At 40.7% G+C, this 18,694-nt stretch overlaps 1 protein-coding gene across 1 annotated transcript in view; it reads right to left on the reverse strand.

Annotated features, from left to right (window-relative positions):
* AFG2A (AFG2 AAA ATPase homolog A) overlaps nt 1-18,694 on the reverse strand; it is a 181,716-nt gene that overhangs the window by 129,230 nt on the left and 33,792 nt on the right. The window contains exons 12-13 of the mRNA XM_065736027.1: nt 11,362-11,415; nt 10,914-10,993 (exon numbers count right to left, since the gene is read on the reverse strand). Coding sequence (XP_065592099.1) covers nt 10,914-10,993; nt 11,362-11,415 — 134 coding nt within the window. The remainder of the gene's footprint in view (nt 1-10,913; nt 10,994-11,361; nt 11,416-18,694) is intronic.

The raw sequence follows: 18,694 nt of genomic DNA on the forward strand, positions 1-18,694 counted from the left end.
TTAACCCAATCGATTTTCCAGATGCCAGAAAAGAAAGACTGAGAAACAGAAAACTCCAGTTTGAAAGTGCCAATATGCGAAACACCTAGAGAGGCACAACCAAGTATTCTAAGCATTTATTAATTTATTTATGTTGTCAATTAACTCTGCTAACATTGAAGTCTACAGAAAAATTGTTTAAATAGATGTAGCAGAATACATTACAGAAATAAACTAGTATGTTATTTAAACCTTTCAATATTTTAAACAGAATAAGTGATAAACCACCTTCTTCCTAGACATTTATAATGTATGTGTTCACATATACCATGTGTATACATGGTCACACATACTGTAAGAATGGAGAAGACGCTGCGTAAATCAAACCAAGACCAAGCATCTGTGTTGCAATAAGTAATAAATCTCATCGACCAATTGCGTTCTTTACACTATGGCATCCTTCTAATTCTGCATAAAGAGGCTTCACTTCTGAAATATTATTAGAAAAAAATTGGTCAGATCATGTTTTACTTCTTAAAGATGCTGTGCCCAGGAGATAACAGGACTGTACAGAGATAACGGTCCGCTCAGATACACAGGCTGAAGTGAAGCGGTGGGAGCCCCGAGAGCCTGGCCGTCAGCCACCACCACCTCCGGTAGTGGGGAAGGCCCCCAGCACCTGCTAAAATGCCATTTAAAATACAGCTTAAAGAAATAAACCTCTCTGGTTTGTGATCGCTGAAAAGAGGTTAGTTCTAAGCCACTGAGCACTGAGCTTTTCCAGCAGATGCAGGCAGGATGCCCCCATCCAGCTGCGGCACTTGGCACCAGTGCAGCCATCCACCACCAAGGCAGCCAACGTGCTTCCTGAGAGCCCTGGAGCCAACACAACAGGCATGCCACTGCCACGGCTGCATAGATTTCCTCCTAATAAGCTCTGTAGCTTTCCTGTTCTGCAACCGGTTCTGTAATTTACCAGAGCAAAATAGTTAACTTATCAGACCTAGCCTGGAAAATATCTTCGAGGAGCTATAATAAATGCTGGCTAAGACAGTTTTTAGGTTGCTGAGAAATATTAGAGAAGGGACTTGGGTTAGCTCGCTGTCAGCTTTTTGATTTGCTGCAGCCAGGCTAGAAAGTCCCAAGGGGCATCAGAGCATGTCTAACACAGCCCCGGGACACAGCACCTCGCCTTGCAGAGGGCTGAGCATGATAAAACACTTCAGGTGTTGCACAAGGATGGTAAATGCTTTTCGAAGGACACAGAATTGAAAGGAAATTAAAATCAACTTTGTAACATAAGCTTGTCTCAGGTGGGATTCGGGCCTCCCATCTCGCACTAGTTTCACGTTCACTCAACTTTATACCCTGTGGGCTACATACAAGGAAAAGCTAAGCAAAGGGAAAAACATTAGGTGTGGGACCAAAATGTTAGTGTTATATGAGATGAGCCGAACCTAGAAGGTGTTGGGGGAGATGTCAAACTCTTTTGTAAGGAAACAAAGAAGAAATACTTGTTTATAAAGAGAAGTGGCTAGAACGGATATTACATCTTTCCCAGTATAAACATTTCCCTTACAAGTATCAGATGAAAAAAAAAACAAAAAGTTTATTCTAAGGAAAACTCCCAGTGCCAGAGGTGAACATATACTGTGGTTTCAGTTAGGGCATAATCAGAAATTCACAGCTAAGCAGTCACGGATGGCACAATGCTCCTCAAACAACAACAGAGGGACACCAGCACATTAGTAGGGGCTCTGTTATTACCTGTTAAAAGTGGAATGAGAAGATTTAAAAACCACACATGGAAAAAATATAAAAAATAATAGTACTATCAAATGAAGACGTGTCTGGGATCTACAACACCAGAAGTTTTCAATTTTGGTGCTTTTACTGACATAGCTCACTAAGCCATCATGTGATGCACCACATTTAGCACAGGGTCTAGAGCAAATTAGCTTTTGGCTTCAGAGGATGCCCTATGAAATTCCCAGCAGGCATGCGTGATCTCTTTACAAGCTGCCCTGAGTTGCACCACACGCCCCGAGAACACTAGCACTGCCCAAGCTGTTAATCTGAAGGGTGACACGCAAGTATGCGTTTTTCCATTTTCTAATGATTTCCCAGCAAGGGTTTCAAATTAACACAGGCAACTTTCATTAAGGCTGCCTGGACTTTTGACGCAAACAGCAGTCAGAGAAACAAATTATGATTAACCCTCCAGTCCCATGCAGGCGCTGCCAAAACCAACTTCCAGCCAAGCGACTGCCTTTGCCCCCCTCTACCTGACCTCCGTGGGTTGATGTCATCATCGTAACTGCATGGAAATCGCTCTCCAAAGGCACGTACTGGTACAAACTAATTTCCTGTCAACACGCCGCCTGCAAATCCCAGCGGTCAGAATTAGGAACCTTACATAATCCGCACAGGGCCATGTGTGCACGGGTGTGTGCACGCAAGAGCCGTGCCCCCAGCAGAAATACCTTGAACTTCAAAATAAAAACGTGTGAGGAAAGAGCAGCCTGGCTGCTACACGTGGGCCTCAGAATTCCAAGTAATCTCTCATGTTGTCGTAATGAAATACATCAGTCTGTAAGCTACGTGCTATTTTAATCTTTTTGCCAATTCCTAAATCCTCGAAGTAGTTTTGAAGGGAAAAAAAACGTATCAGCTTATACTGGTTTACCACATTAGGCAGAGCCAGATATCCTCCCCCATGTGAAGTTTCGGCTGGTGCTGCGAGAGCCCCACCACGCCTCGGCCTGTGCACCCTTCCAACAACCAATAACACACTCTTACCTCAACCGAAAACAGAGAAGCTTCTTGAACTGCCAAGCCCCCCAGGTAAAATTACCTATGGGGAATAAAAATCTGCTCACAGTATTTTATTTTTGCTAAAGGCACTTCCATTGTGCATTCTGGCAGAAGAAAACACAGTCTACAGTTTAACCAGTGCCTCACCATTAACCTGAATTAATTTTAACCTCATCTGATGGATCTGAGAGACTGCTGCCCAGCCCCAAATTGAATTATGCAGGTAAGGGCCACCCATAGCTCCCCTTCTTTTTCTCATCTCCTCTGGCTTAACCTAGTGCCCATTCTCACCAGCTGGAATTAGAGGACAATGAGCACTGTCCTTTTCACATGAACACCTGAAGCTCCTCTGCACTTTTTCCTATATAACAGCATCTGCAACCTGATTCTACCATTGCACCAAGAAGTAAATAAAATTTATCAGCATTATATACTTTTTCACACCAAGGAAACTTCTCAGACACCGGATGTAAGGAATTGCCAGATTTAAATAGAATCATTAAGGCTGGAAAAGACCTCTAAGATTATCTAGCTCTACTTTCTACCTAGCACCAATACTGCCCACCAAGTCATGTCCCTCAGCCTCACATCTCCATGTTTCTTGATCACCTCCAGGGACAGTGATTCCACTACCTCCCTGGGCAGCCTGTTCCAGTGCATCACCACTCTTTCATAGAAGAAATTTTTCCTAATCTCCAACCTGAACCTCCCCTGGTGCAGCTTAAAGCTAATCCCTCTCATCCTATTGTTGTTACCTGGGAACAGAGATTGACCCCCACTTTGTCACAACCTTCTTTTAGGGCATTGTAGAGAGCCATAACATCTCTCCTGAGCCTCCTCTTCTCCAAACTAAACAATCCCAGTTCCCTCAGCTGCTCCCTTAAGACCTGTGCTCCAGACCCTTCACAGCATCACTGCCCTTCCCTGGAGGTGTTCTGGGTCCTCCTACCTTCCTTGTTATAGCTAGTTTGTTGACAGCAACAGCCCCCAAATAGCAGGTTTGTATCATATCCGAAAACCGAAGTCCAAGAAAGCAGTGCTTATGATTTTACCTCATGATCAAATTCAGTAAGCAACCTTGCTGTAAGCCGATGCAAGCGTACATTTGCACAGGCTGAAAACTGAGAACACTCCCAGAAGCCAAGGCAGTGAATGTTTTTTTCAGAACACCAGATGTTATTTCCATTGGAAAAATGCATTTAAATCCTGATCTTCAATTAAATCCTGTCAAGGAGAACCAGCGACTCTCCATCTGCCACTGCCTTCAGTGGCATTGAAACCCATCAGAACATGCTAACTACAGAATCAGGACCTTAATTTAGTTACAGTGATAAACGATAGACTTAAAAATGCCGGAACTATTCACACACCAACATTTGGGGGAGCTTTTAAATTCAGAGAAATGGCAGGCGGACCCACAGGGTCACAGGGGTGGGCCTCAGGGCAGGCACTCGGCTCAGTTACTGCCCAGGGATTCATCTCCACACAGCTGAAATCTATAACGCAGATTTGGTGAGAAGGAGTACAGCCCACCTTCCTTTCCAAATCACTGCATCAGGCAAGATTCACCCTACAGAGATAAAAGCTGCTTTTCTTATTAATTTCTCTAACAAAAGAATTGCAGCTACAGCCAAAATTATGGGGTTTAAAAGTACTCACTGGACATGATATCATCTCAAATAATTCCTTTCCTGGAATCTCTGGAAATAATTTCCACTCACAACAAATGCAAAACTCATTGACACAATGGACTGACTGGTATCTTAACAATGAATGCTGGCTGAAGCAGGCTTTGCTGTCAGGCCCTCAGCCCTTGTGCGGATGAGGGGGCAGAAGGTTTCAGTCACTCCAAAGCGCGTTACTGTTATGCTCTGCAATTACTAATTGATTCTTCTACATATCTGAACACACAGCAAATGAGGCATCTTATAAATCAAAAAGGCACCGGGAGCATACCCACGTACAAACAGTCATTGTGAAAACACTGGGCCAAATCCACATCTGACACATGTACGGCACAACTCCAGTGCATGTTATTAAGTCAAACCATCACTGATACTACAGGTTTGTTGTTAAAAATCTGCGAGAGAGACACCTGTACAATATCACTTCAATGTACTGGTTATTGGTAAAACTACAACAACAACAAAACACGTCTTTGGTGCTGAGGTAATAAATATTCCCAGCAGCAAGGAATTTATCTTAAATTTAGCTTAATGGTTATCTCCAGACCAAAAATGTTGTACTTCATGCCATTTCTTTTTTTTTTTTTAAAGCATTACAAAAGCACTGAAAACTCGAGGAACTCATTCAGTGACCAACTAAGATAACTTCCCTAAAAAGAAAAGTTGGGCTTTGTGAAAACTGGAAACAGTGCTCAGCTGTCAGCAGGTGACACTGTATCAAACATAGTCCATAGGTAGCTTGTTACATCCTAATTATCTTCTGTATTCATGAAATCAACATCTTCCGCTTGCCCAAATTTCTTATTATTGCAGCTTTTCAGAAGTCAGTGAAGTAGGCCAAGAAACAGGCAACATAAAGGAAGGAGAAAAGGAGCCAGTCTGAGATGCGATTGGAACCAACAGAATCTCTTCCAGGGGACTTTGCTCAAGCATTTCTCCAAATCCTCAAGTACTGGACAGCGATCCCATCTGCTCACAACCAACTCCAGACACGTCTACAAAGGACAGATGTTGGGCCACACATTCATCTGGCACCAGCACTACCCAGCTGAAACAGAAAGATGGTAACGTCTACAATTTTCCCATTCTTTCAACACTGATGTCACCTAAAAAATAACCACACACCTGATGCACAGAGCATTTCCCATTTCCTTTCATTCTGTTTCCCTCAGCATTTCTCTTCTGTGCATTCCTGGAAGTTAATCAAGTTGAAAACTGTAATCAATCATTTCTACCAGAGAAGTTAGAACAGTCTGAATTGGAAGCATTACAGACGTAATGCAAGTAACGTAAAGCAAGTAACTAGACAGGAATTCATTTCATTATAACAATATTTAAATACAAGAGGCTTACATTCATTTGGAATAAGTTTCAATTATATATTTTGATGACAATTATGCTTTCTTTTATATTATTTTTTATTTATCATATTAAAATAAAAACAGTATTAAATGATTACAGTCTTAACCTGGCTGACAACTGTAGCCTTTGCTTGGGCCCATTTAGCATGGGTAAGCTGACCTTTTCCCGTAGTCAACATCAGACCAGGAAGCAAAGTGGACACCATTTGTGCCCACTTCTGAACCCTCTAATGCGAGCAAGTATCAGCCAGGCCTCAGGCAGGAATCCAGACATATGCTCGGATACATGTCTTTGGCTGAAGTACCTTGCTGCAGAATCAGCCTTGCCACAGCACCCCTCTGCACTGCAGAACAAGCTTATCTACTTCATGGAATTGATAGGTTTCTCTACATCCTGTAAATTTATCTATGCACTTGAATGGTGGCAAAAAAAAAACCCAAAGGGTTTACAGATCCAGTTCTGCTTCCACTGATGCCACTGAAAGTCCTCTCGACCTGAAGTCAGCACAAAGCTTAAATTGTCAAAATAATGATAAAGGCTAGCAAAAATTAATTTTGTTTTCATAAAGGAAGAAACACAGATTAAAACACAACGTGACAAAGGATGTTTGCGGACAGGAAGTTTCACGAGGTTTGGTGGGGCTTTTTTTCCAAAAATAAAGAGATTGCAGATATTTTTCATGTGTATACAGCATATGGGTAATGTTATTTGTTAAAATTGCTCTTTTGGAGCAAATTACGAGTTTTACTGTGTGATTCAGTTTCAAAACCTTTACTTCTTCGCTGTTCTTTCTTAGGCCTAAAGTAGACAGCTGTTACTGGCCAAGTGGCTTTTTCCCCCCAGACAGTATTTTCATTTGGATGGCAAATACGTTAAAGATCTCAGACCACAACCACAGAAGTTTTGAATGCCTCAATTCTCCATCAAATCCAAACTCAGCCGATGCTCTCTGATTCAGAGACAACCAGTGCCAACAAAAGTCAGAACAGTCAAGTTCCTTGCTTAGCTTAGCCAGCTGCTAGCATCAACTCAAGTATGGCACAGGAAAATTGTATTTCTTCCATTTCTTCTTTCTTCACATTTGGCCTTTGCATACATAACAGTAGGGTGACAATACTTCCAGTTCTTCTGCCGGTGAAAACTACCATGTGCACGGTAGTTCTCTGCTGAGAACCTCTATCCTACCTATCTCTGCTTTGCTCTGTCCCAGCTCATATTTCACTCCTCCCATGACAGAGGCTGCCAGTGACACCAGGGAATTTGCATAGATATAAGCATGTGACCGTATCTTCAAGTGTACAGTGTAAATATGCGCTGTAGTACCCCAAAGACAGACAGCCTGATTTAAAAACAGACTGATCATCATCCATGCTAAAAGCAGAGGTGTCACACTACAGAAGAGAAGCCACCATTCTTCATAGCTTCATGTGCCTTGAAAGTCCAGACTGCGGTGAAAACAGCACAACTTCCAGACATTTTCACTAAACGAATTTGTGGCTTCAGAATGTAGCTGTCGCCCTCACCCAACACCCAGGAAAACACAACTCCCCAGAAGAGCATCATCATCTTGTAGGGGATTTGTACCAAAGCCCCTTCACTTTGTCACTTCTACCTTTGCTCCAAAATAGTATTTTCATCTGTCAACTTGTACTGGCACTCACTAAAGCAAGGTACTGATCTTTGTCTTCTTTTCTTTTCCTGCTTTGAAAATGGTATTTAACAGCATCTTTCCTATCAGCCTACATTTCCTATCTTACATTACAAAAGATTTGCAGTTAAAGGGGAAAATGCTTTGCTTCTGAAAAACAAGAAAAGGAACAAATATGACCATTGCCCAAAAATCCTAAAAATCCTACTTATATAAACAGTGTCCCATTTCCAAAGCACATAGATTTCTTAAGTTCAGCAAACAGACTGTCTGTGCTGCATTTACACAGAGCCATGTTCATTCATCACTTTCAAGTCTAATTACCAAGCCATTTCCCTCTTGGCAACCTCTAATGGCCAGAAGAATTAGTTTTTACATAGTCAGGATACCAAGGAATAACAAATACCCATAATTCTTCGCAGCTGTGCAATCTGTTAAGAGACTCGAGCTCTGAACAGGGAAGGGATTACTGAGATGCAAACATTCCTCTCCATGCGCTGCTGTATCTGGACCGGTCCTGCAGGGCTCCCTTTAGTACAGTCTCTCCTCTACAAGAGTTATAACTTACAAAAGCGAGGGAAAAAAAATCAGCAGCAGATGGAACCTATCACTAATCACAGGCAAAGGACAACAGAGAAGATTCTGTGCATCACACAGCTCATTTGAAAATTGTTAAGTGGTAGGTTGCCTTAGCTTCTTCCATCATACCAACCCACAGCAAAGGAGAATTCACTATCAAGAGCCTTCCTGATTTTCAGAGGTTTTTCCTGTCTTAATGTGCTCATCTATCCTCCTATAATCTCACTGTATACCTCTGCTTTCCCCTTCATCTTTTCATCTCTAGATTTATCATTTATTCTTAAGAACCAGTTTTAGTACATGCTTCCCTTTTTCCTTGTCAGTCCATCCAAACCCCACTCCTACCTTGTTTTTGTTTAATTTTTATTTCTCCCTAAGCTTCCTCTAACACCTCAACATAACCCAGAGAGGAAAGTCTTCCAAGGGGGCTTAGATACAGTAGGAAGAGCATTGAAATTACAGAATTATGGCTTGAGATTGTAAAATAAATAAAACACTGTGGCAGATCTGAATTCAGCTACAGTGTTTGCCATGGCTTGTGCAGTGACAAGAGTCTGCACTGAATGAGCAAACAGGAAGATTCTTTAGTTTTGCTGATCTACCTGCAACTGGCTACAATCAATTACTGAGTCTATTAATCTGTATGTGCCTGCTGATGAGAAGGGATTGTTTAGTGATCTCTACAGAGAGTTAGGAGCAAAACATTCATGTTTTTTAGACCCACAAGCTTTAGTCAAATCTAAACAAGTAGTAATGGGTTAACAAATATTTGGCAAAGTGCTCTGAAGAGCATTAGCATTAAGCAATTAATGTTACTTCACATCTGTATATCAGATCTGAACCGTGCACAGAACTACTCTCACAACTTACAGAAAAGCACAAACTGTTATCCCTTGACACATCCTATGAGGACCAGGAGGGGGTACCTACACAGGAAGTTTTGAGATGCACAAACCCCACAGCCAAGAAAATCCAAAGATTTAAGCTAAGAAGGAAATCTTTTTCCAAAGTTGTATCACAGAGAGTTTTTCACTGCCAAGACAGAGAAAACCAGTTCAACCAACAGAGGGAATAGGGAGACAAATATAAACAGGTGTTTCCTTGAAAACTTCACTATGGCCAGTAACAGTACAGGAAATGGATCTCCAGAGGCCACAAATCGCTAGCATCTCTAATGCATTTGCAAATTCCTACTGTGCGAAGTCAGCCTGTAAAAAAAGGTCATTTCTAATAAGTGCCTTGTCTGGTTTCCTACACCATTTAATTTCAGATGAATTTTATGAGAACTCTGCTACATATTTTACCTCCCATCTGGTTCAGATTTGACAATGAAATATTTGTGTGTCCCACCCTGCTCTTTTTAAAGCTCCAAAACCAGATGTCTACAGCGCAACATGACTGCAGCAGGTCATACCACATTCTTCAGCAAGCTGTGCCAGGCCTACTACCCCCCACAGACATTTCCAGGTAAGGTAAAATTGGGTTATTTACCTCCTAAAGGAATAAAACAAATAAACAAACTCAACGCCTTTAGGGCATGGGGTGAAAAGGCTGATTAAAATGTACTGCATCTTATTCTTCCAAGAGGTTTTATCTTGATGAAGCAGTGTTTCTGAAAGCTAAACACATTAACATTTCAGCAGGGGGAAATTTTTTTCTTCCTATTGGCTTGATTCCAGCACGCATTTTTGCAGGTTCTCTGTTACGATAAGCAGGCAGGTGTTTCAGTACATACCACAGGTTGGCTAGCATTTCTAGGAAGTTTACAGATTTCACAGTTGCATACACTGTATTATGAGAAAGATGCTGATGAAGACATATCAGCTTTTACAGATGCAACAGAAAACGCATCCACTTGCTAGTGGTTTCACAGGGCAGCTCTGTGCTACTCAAGATGTCATCTCCTGTTATGTAAACAGTTTCAGTTGCTGAGATGTCAGGGGGATGTCAGGGGGATTGATGTCATTTACCCCCTTTCTGCGGAAAGTAATGGCCCCCTTGGAATACAGAGGGATCTGTATGGATGCTGAGGTAGCTCCTTTTCTAGAAAGGCAATGGAAATCTGATGTGCCTTTGAACTAGAGAAATACTACCTCCATGCTTACATTTCACAGTTCTTTATGCAAATCTAACAAAACAGAAAAAGAAAAACAAGAAAAAGTCATGTATTTGTTTACTAGAAAAAGTATTTTATGGAAAGGTATTCCCAAGAACAATTCCTTCCACAGCCAGTCAAATTTTAAATGCCACTATAGCAAATAAAACCTCCTCTAATCCTCCTTTGGACAAAAGTTAAACACCTCTCGTAATCAGCACAAGGAAGGATATCTTAGTAAGATTGTTAGCTATTGGCACAAGGATTCCTTTTTAAGGTTAAAATTCCAAGACTTATTTCATGAAGTTTTTCCCTTGGTGAAATGCTTAAACGTAAGTTTAAATTCAAGCATATGAGTAATCTCTTTGGAAGTCCCAAAGTTATATAACATAAGATCATCTTCTTTTCTTGATGGAGACATTATATTAGGACAATGCAACAACCTTGGGAAAAGAAAGGAGTTGGCTACTGGAAATAAAAGGAGGTTAAAACCACACTAAAGAGCCAAAGGGCATGAGAACCAGCAGAATTCTTCCTGCTAATGACATGAGAAAGGAGGAACTCCACCAACTTACCTGTTTAAACCAATTTAAATATGCTTGAGTAGAAGTCACAAACACTACTCTTCTGCATATGGAATGAAATAAATTTAATAAAGTAATTCTAGGAAAATAATACATTTGTGATTGCACAATGTAAACGTAATTTATCAGAGAAGAATGTCTGTGATTTTTATAAGAGAATTACTTACTTTCCCCTTTCAACTGCCAAGGCATCTATTTCATCAAAGAAAAGAATCGAAGGAGACACCATTCTGGCTTTCCTAAAGATCTAGAAAAACAACAACGGTGCAATCAATTCTAAGGAACTGACATTTCTTACATAATGCTATCACCACTATATGCCTCAAAAGCTACAAAGCATCACAGAAGAGACATAAGACTTGCAGTAATTCTTTTTATACAGAACTTTCAGAAGTTGGTCGTGATTCTGTGCGATAGAGGCTTATAGTGAAAGTTGCTACTGGATCCTAAATTGGACGTGCATCACGAGGTTGGTGCAGGAGGAATGTAAACCCCACACAGACCCCTTCTGTTTTGTTTTCAAACTTTAACCATAAGGAGATTTTTTGGAAAATTTAAACGTAACCTTATGAGCACAGAAGAATTTGAATGCCAAGATAGCTTGTACTTTCTTACCTCTCTCACTGCTCGTTCTGACTCACCAACATATTTATTCATCAGTTCAGGTCCCTACAAAACAAAATAAAATAGAAGTTTTAAAACTACGTTAACATCTCAGATGACTGTTATGAGCTGCCAGAGCCATGATTCTGATGGTCTTACAAGGAACGTTGATAATTTGCCACTACAAAGGTCTTATTTGAGCATTTTCAGACTTACCTTCTACCCATACCAACTACTCCTCCATTTGTTATAGCAAGTAACTGCTTGTGAGTTAGTTTTCTTACTGTAAAGCTTACCTACTCTCTTATGTGAAAGAGCATTAACCAAAAAAATAAACACATCAGTGGTTCTTATAAGTTTCTGGATCAACAACAGCAACAAGGGGTCTGCAAGCTAGTTGAAAAAGATGAATTGCAGAAAAGCAATTTACTTGTACACTCAACGTATTTTCTATCTAGCCAAGCACCAAAAGAGTGACCAAAACACATATGTGGCAGAACTTCTTTGAATCTGACAGCTTACAGGTTCAGAGAAAAGCAGCTGCCACAGCAGCACTCTTGAAACCCATCTACAAGGGTCATATCCCTAGCAAGAAAACTGTTCAGTGTCTTCACTGATTTGCATTCCTTCTCCTCTCTGCTGAGACTGCCAAGCACAATTATTAGTGCCAGCTGCTGCTGTGCCTGTTTATACTCACAGCCCTGTCCACCAGGAACAGACTGGAGACCACAGGGTCAGTGTTCAAGTCTTGAGCCAGTACTTATAATTACCAAAAGCAAAACAGTGGGTAATTCTCAGAGCATTTTCTGTTTTGCTGTATCCTGTAGGATAGGCTGCTAAAATAATGCTTCTTAATGGGACTAAGATTCTCGTGGGATTGGTAATGACTCATTGACTTCAGCCTGGTTTGCATCAACACTGACCTACAGCCATGACCAGTGATGATTATCCACTGCCCTGAACAGAATGAGCCAGTGGCTTCAGGCTGTTTTCCAGGGAACAGGTGCCCTCATAATTTCACCAGCAGCAATGACATCCTTCTTCACAGCTGGAAAACTGCAAAGCCTTCCTGTGCTTCGGTGCTGTGAGTCCCTTCAGGCAATGCTCTGCTCTAAGCAGTAAGGCAGCTTCAAACAACGGTTATGCTGGAATTAAAATGTGTGACAGATGTATGCTTACACACTGACAGTGACAAAGCTTCTGGTGCAACCCCTCCTTCCGTGGGGCTGTCTGGACTTTGTATCTAGACCTGCAGATAAGAGATTAATTTCTCCAAAAATGCAGCACAAACTGTTTTTATGCAGTCTCTCATCTCCTCAGCTATTTTCAGCATTGCAGTAACACTTAGTGCACTGACTTTACCCTCACACTGGTACCACTGGAAAGCACCTTTGCAAATTTTCTGTGAAAAATGTATACTCTAATAAGAAAAGCACAAGTTATCTGGCATCAGCAAAGCATACTGGTTATGTCATAGTTTTCCATTCTCTTATATTCTTTAGTGTTGTCCATTAGCCCATAGGACCAGGTGGGATAGAGCAGCAGCCAGGACTAGGGCACAATGCAGGTAAAGTCAACTGCATAAGGGCTGAAGAAGAGTACTGTTAATCTTGCCAGACAAAACCTGCAATGATACAGCTGGCACTGCATCCGTCCTTTGACCTTCACCCCTAAAACAATTAGTGCAGCACCTAAAGTTGAAGTGTCACCTGCAGGCTTTCTACAACCTCAGAATTCAAGCCTGTCAGATACCTGCACAGAAACAGAACCACTCAGATGCATAACCCAGGAAAGAAAAAGATGGAAAAGACAAGGTGAGAGAAATATGAGTCTATTTCCTATATGCACCGTGGACCCCAAAGACAAGGAGTGTGCAGCCAGTTGTGCAGAAGAGGCTTGTAGCTCACAGAGACAGCATCCAGCTGCTCTGGGCTTTTGCCATTTGTCATGTTCACTGCAGATGAAGAATCTGATAGTGCAGACCTAACAAATCCTTAAGGAACGGGAGAGCAGCTTTCCCCTCCTGTCTAGCTTTCTGTCAAACCCAGCTGACACCCTGAGAACCCTCTGCCCACAAGTACAGATTGCTACTACTTGCTTTTCCTTAAAATGTCTCTCTCACGCCCTTATTCTTAAAAGCAATCTTGATCCACATCAATATTCTCATGGAAGCCAACATAATACACACCTGTGCCAACAGTGTACTCCTCTAGTATGACAAACAACATCAAGCAGTCTGACATTTCTTTCGTCTGAGCAAAAAATACTTAAAACCAGAACTACTCCCTTTGAGCTTTAATATAAAATGTAACTTCAGATGCTTAGAGTTTTATTTTTAATTAAGCATTAAAGTATGATCAAGGTAACATCAAAGCAATAAATGTCGTTTAAAATGTTTCCAAAGAGAATTACTTGAATGCATGGTTTTGCTGTAAGCTTTGACTTGAAGCTTTTCTCCATTTTTCCCTTTAATAAGCAGCAACTCTGAGCGAATCGCCGCTACGTATTAATGACCTGTTCCTCCTCAAGAAGAATTTCATGAAAGCTGATTTGAAGAAAGTCTCAGAGTTCACCACTCATCAGCAATACCAAAACTGCCATTCAGAACCATGCTGCTTATTACAAGCAGCTAGGAACTATTATTACACATGGTAATAAAAGGAAAAGACTCCAAACTAAGAGAAAGAGCACACTGAAGAAGAATTGGTGTACGGTTCATCTAATGCAAACACTTAAAACCACAACACAGAAACTAGAAATGTTCAAAGAAGCTGGATGTAAAAACTGGATGTAGAAATTGAATTGGATTAGCTCCGGTCCAACCTGAGCTGAACTTCTGCCTTGCCCTGTATGAAAAGGTGTTGCCATCTAGCAGGGATTGAGTTTTTCCAAAGTATTAGTCCATATTCCAAGCAGCCTAGAGGCTGGTACAAAAAGTCACTGGCTGACAGCTGAGCACTGATTCCAATTTTCTGAAAGCTCAACTTCTCTTTTCAGAGAAGCTTCCTTAGCAGTTGGAAATCATTAAAGGAATAGCAGGAATTTTATTATTTATTTATTTATTATTAATAAAATCTTTCAGTGCTTTTCTCATGCTTCAAAAATCAAATGACATGAACTGCATTTAGTCAGGAAATTGACAGTTGGTGAAACATCATCTTTGGCCTGGAGGTGACCATACTGATTCCATTAGAAGTTGCTGATATACTGAATAAGAAGAATTAGGACCAAATGGCACAGTTTAATAAAGCGTCGCTCGGTCCTCTTCTGCAATACAAAATCCTCCATGTGAAAAGACACAAAGAAATAAAACCTGTTCCTTCTGGTCATTTGCACAGTGCCTCCAAAACCAGCAAAACATTTGGAGAAGGAAGTTGGCAGAAGTGGCTGCAGCATAGTTGTGCTGTAATTGTAATCATACAATTTGTGAGCTACAATCCAGAGCAATGGTATGAAATCTGCCAATCCAGGCACACCACACACTGCTGGGTTTTATTAATTCAGACTTAAAGTAGAGAGGTTCCATACATGCACTGTTGAAAGACTATCCCATCCTGATTTACAAGATGCTTGACCCCTCTGTCACGAAACCTCCCACTTGTTTACGGTTTGGATTGGGTGTGGATTTTTCTCTCACATTGACTTTCTTGTTTTGTTGTGGGTTTGTTCTTTTTTTTTTTTTTCAATAACACAAAAAAAAATGCATTTTAAATACTATCAGAATAAGCTTGAAAGATTAACTGCACAAAAGATAAAACCTTTGTGCACAGGCTACAATACAAGATAAGCTTATGTGCAGTTTGTTATGACAGATGTACTCAGGGTTTCAAACTGCAAGAGCAACATCTGGTATCCCTAAAGTTAAAGAGTATCAGGAAATTTTCTAATCAGTGCTTAAAGCCATTTGGGGACTTTTTTTCTCCACCTGAAAATACTACAGCAACGACTCTCAACTGATAGGCAATTCTGTCTCTCTCTTCATATACATTTTTATTTTTTTAACTGTTTTGACAATCAATGAAGTAATGTACTTATGCTTGTTGAGCCACACAGACACAGCTGCAGATTTCTCCAGCAGTACACGTTTGTCTGTTCTCTTGCAAATTTCTGCCATAACCTCTCATGAAGGGCTCTAACACAGACACATTAACATTTGTTAACAATGGAGTGCAATTCATATTTTTTAAAAAATCCTAAGAATTAGAGAATTTCTATTGCTCCTACAGATTATAATATAATATAATCTGTATCTGTAATATCTAATGTACAGTACCTTCTTTGTCACATTCAAAGTAGAAACAGACATGAAAACATCAGTAACATACTTGATTTCAAATTAAGTGTCTAGCAACTGTGACCTCAAAAGAGAAAAAAGAAAGAAAAGCTTCATGTCAAAGCAGTTCTCAGCTGCTCAGAATGCATACCTTGGACAAAGCTCTCTTACCCGCATTCAGACACTAGCACCTGCATTAGGCATTTACAATAACTAATGTGGACAGGCAGACATCTACCTTGCAGATGTGATCCACCTCACTCTGATGTGCTGATTTCTCACCAGGTTGCTGGAGCAGAGTGAACAGCCAGCTCTGAGGAGCATGGCTTGACCCCAGCCACCACCAGTACTGCTTTCATGGATTTAGATCCAGTCTTTTGGCTTTTTTTGTTTCCCTCCCTAGCTTCATGACGATGCAAGTGAGCAACCTGCTATCACAACACCACCTGATTTGGAAGAAACTCAGAAACCAGTCACTTTGCATGTTAAGCTGCACTACAGAAAACTATTTGCTTATAAAACAGAGTTTATTAGCTTGATAAGAATAAAGCCTACTTCTCTTCAATGCTGTTCAGTGACTTAATCTGCACAGCTCCAATTCTCAGCAGCCCACGAGCCCCAGGCCCAGCACTTTTACACCCAGCTCACCATTTTAAACGCTTCCTCTCCTCCTGCCCAGAATACCAAAGGACATAAAAAAAACTTGTTGGCAAGATTTATGGTGTGGTGCCTTAAAAATTCCAAAACAGAAAGGTTCTTGTAGGCTCCAAAGCATCTGAGGGAGAGGGCTGGCAAAAGATGGTGAACTACAGCCCTTGCAATTACAGTCCTAATAGAAAAGAGGGAAGGAAACAGAGACAGGAGATTATCTCTGAATCATTTTCTGTCTGCACATTCTCTGCTGGAAAGCTTATGGTAAGAATGGATGAATGCCTTATTTTTTGTTGAGCAAAACATGCAGATTGCCCGAGGATGAAAAGCAGCCATTAATGTACCTCAGATTGCTAACCTTTGTGGAAAATGTTAAACATGAGAAAACTCTCTTAACATACTGTTTCATTATCAGATAATTAACTGGCATGGTAGCATAAATGTGTTACTACAGATCTTTTTGCAAGCTTTATCAAATGATTGCCAGTTTCCCATAAAATGTCAAGGCTTCCTTGATTTTAAATGTTGCTCAGCTAATCACAGCCACCCAGCTTTATTTCAGCCTTTTGCTTGCCGAAATCCCTGTCAGAAGGCAAACTATCTTCCCAAATTCAGTGACAGTTCTTCGCAAAGCACAGCACTCTGTCTTTCCAAGCCTCATTAATCTGTTTGAACTGCCCCAGCCAAAAACTGAAGGGAAAAGCAGAGGAAACTTCAATTGGAAAATATTTTGACGTAATTGACCCAGACGACAAACTAAACTTAAGCACATGTCAAGCACGGGGAATGGTACAAAAGCATCTGCAGGGCAATACAGGAAGTTAAATCAAGCCAACGTGAAATCAGACCTCTGAAAACAGTGTATATTTTTGTAATTACTGCTAATTGAGAAAAGAAAAAATGCCTTCAGCCAAGCTCTTAAGTAACAGAAAAAAAATATAAAAAGCGTCAGGAATATTTTCTATACTTCTATTTGTTTTCTCTACTAGCACAGTTGGAGTTCCTAACCAACACAACTAAAGCCTTCCAGCAATGTAATATGTATCGCCTGTACCACAGGTTTGCCTGGTGTTAAGTACTTATCATCACATGGGTATTTTTGGTTGTTTTTAGTTTTAAACACTGTTTCCATATTTGGACAGGTACAACAATCATTGTTTCTCGCTCAGAGAGCTGAATTCTAAGGGCTTAGCTTTTGAGAATCAACCTTTTCTGAAAGGTTTTTTTGGCAGTATCACTACATGAATTCTCACTTTAGTTTTGATTTTTAAGAGAAAATATATTAGGAAGTACTGAGAAGCAAGAGGAAAAATGGTGCTTCTAAAACCATTACAAGCACACAGAAGTTCTTAGTATTTATTTTGTAAATTCAAGTAATTTGTGCGTTGCACAGAAGCAGCACTCAGAAACCCTTGTTGATAAAACATGGAGCAAAGCCTCCTGAATTTAGCAGGAAGTCTCCCTCTGTCATCAGTAGGCTGAGTAATGCACCATGCCATGAACCACGTACATCCCCTCTGGGTACACTGCATCCTGGGCTCATGGACAAAGGGGCAAAAGGAATTCTCAATCCCTGTGGCTCTTCTGGGACCACCAGGTGCTACAGATGGAGCCTATCAGCTTTACCATATAAGTGGAAACTTTAGCATTTGTTTTGAAATAGGCGAACACCAGAACACACACAATTGTTTTCTTGGTAGCAAAGTTAATTGCATCGATACCATAACAACAGAGAGAAAAAGACCTAGTTTTTCTACAACGTGCTTCTCAGAAAACCAAGGGAATACCCAGGAAGAAAAGCAATATTCACTAGATTCTTAACACAACACAATGGTATAAGATTTCCTAAAAAATTAAAAAGTCCAAGAGGGCAGGCATAGCAGACCCAAACAAATGAAGGTGTGAGACAAATGCAGATAAAATTATCCTCATTTCCCAATCTTTGCAATAAAGCAAGATATCAAAGTTTCCTCCAAAAACGTCTTTACAGTATCACTTTGAAATCTCAGTGGTCTCATCAACAGACATCTCAAAAAAAGCAGTTAGTCAAAGCTGACCCTAAACACGGGAACTGTTAAAGGAGCACAGAGAAATAATCATCAAGTAAATGGACAGGGAGGAGGGAGGGGGGTGCCTGAAAATCACAGAAACAATGCAGTAACGTTCAATTTCAGAAAAGCAGATCACATCTAAAGCAGAAACGTCACAGAAGGAGCAGTATATAACAGAAGGGTGTCAGCATCCTAGCAGAAGTTGAAAAATTGCATCCCCCATCCTAATAAGGTTTACAGGTGTAATACCCGCATAGAATTTTCCAGTTGTAGAAGACATGCATAAAATACTGAGGAAAAGAATACAAGCTCTGGGGATCGCACAAGAGAAGCATGAAGAAGCACAGGGGCGCACAGAAGACTGATACAA

This window comes from Cyrtonyx montezumae, unplaced genomic scaffold (assembly GCF_038088225.1).
Source record: "Cyrtonyx montezumae isolate F1298 unplaced genomic scaffold, pur_monq_1.0 scaffold_2, whole genome shotgun sequence".
Classification (NCBI taxonomy): Eukaryota; Metazoa; Chordata; class Aves; order Galliformes; family Odontophoridae; genus Cyrtonyx; species Cyrtonyx montezumae.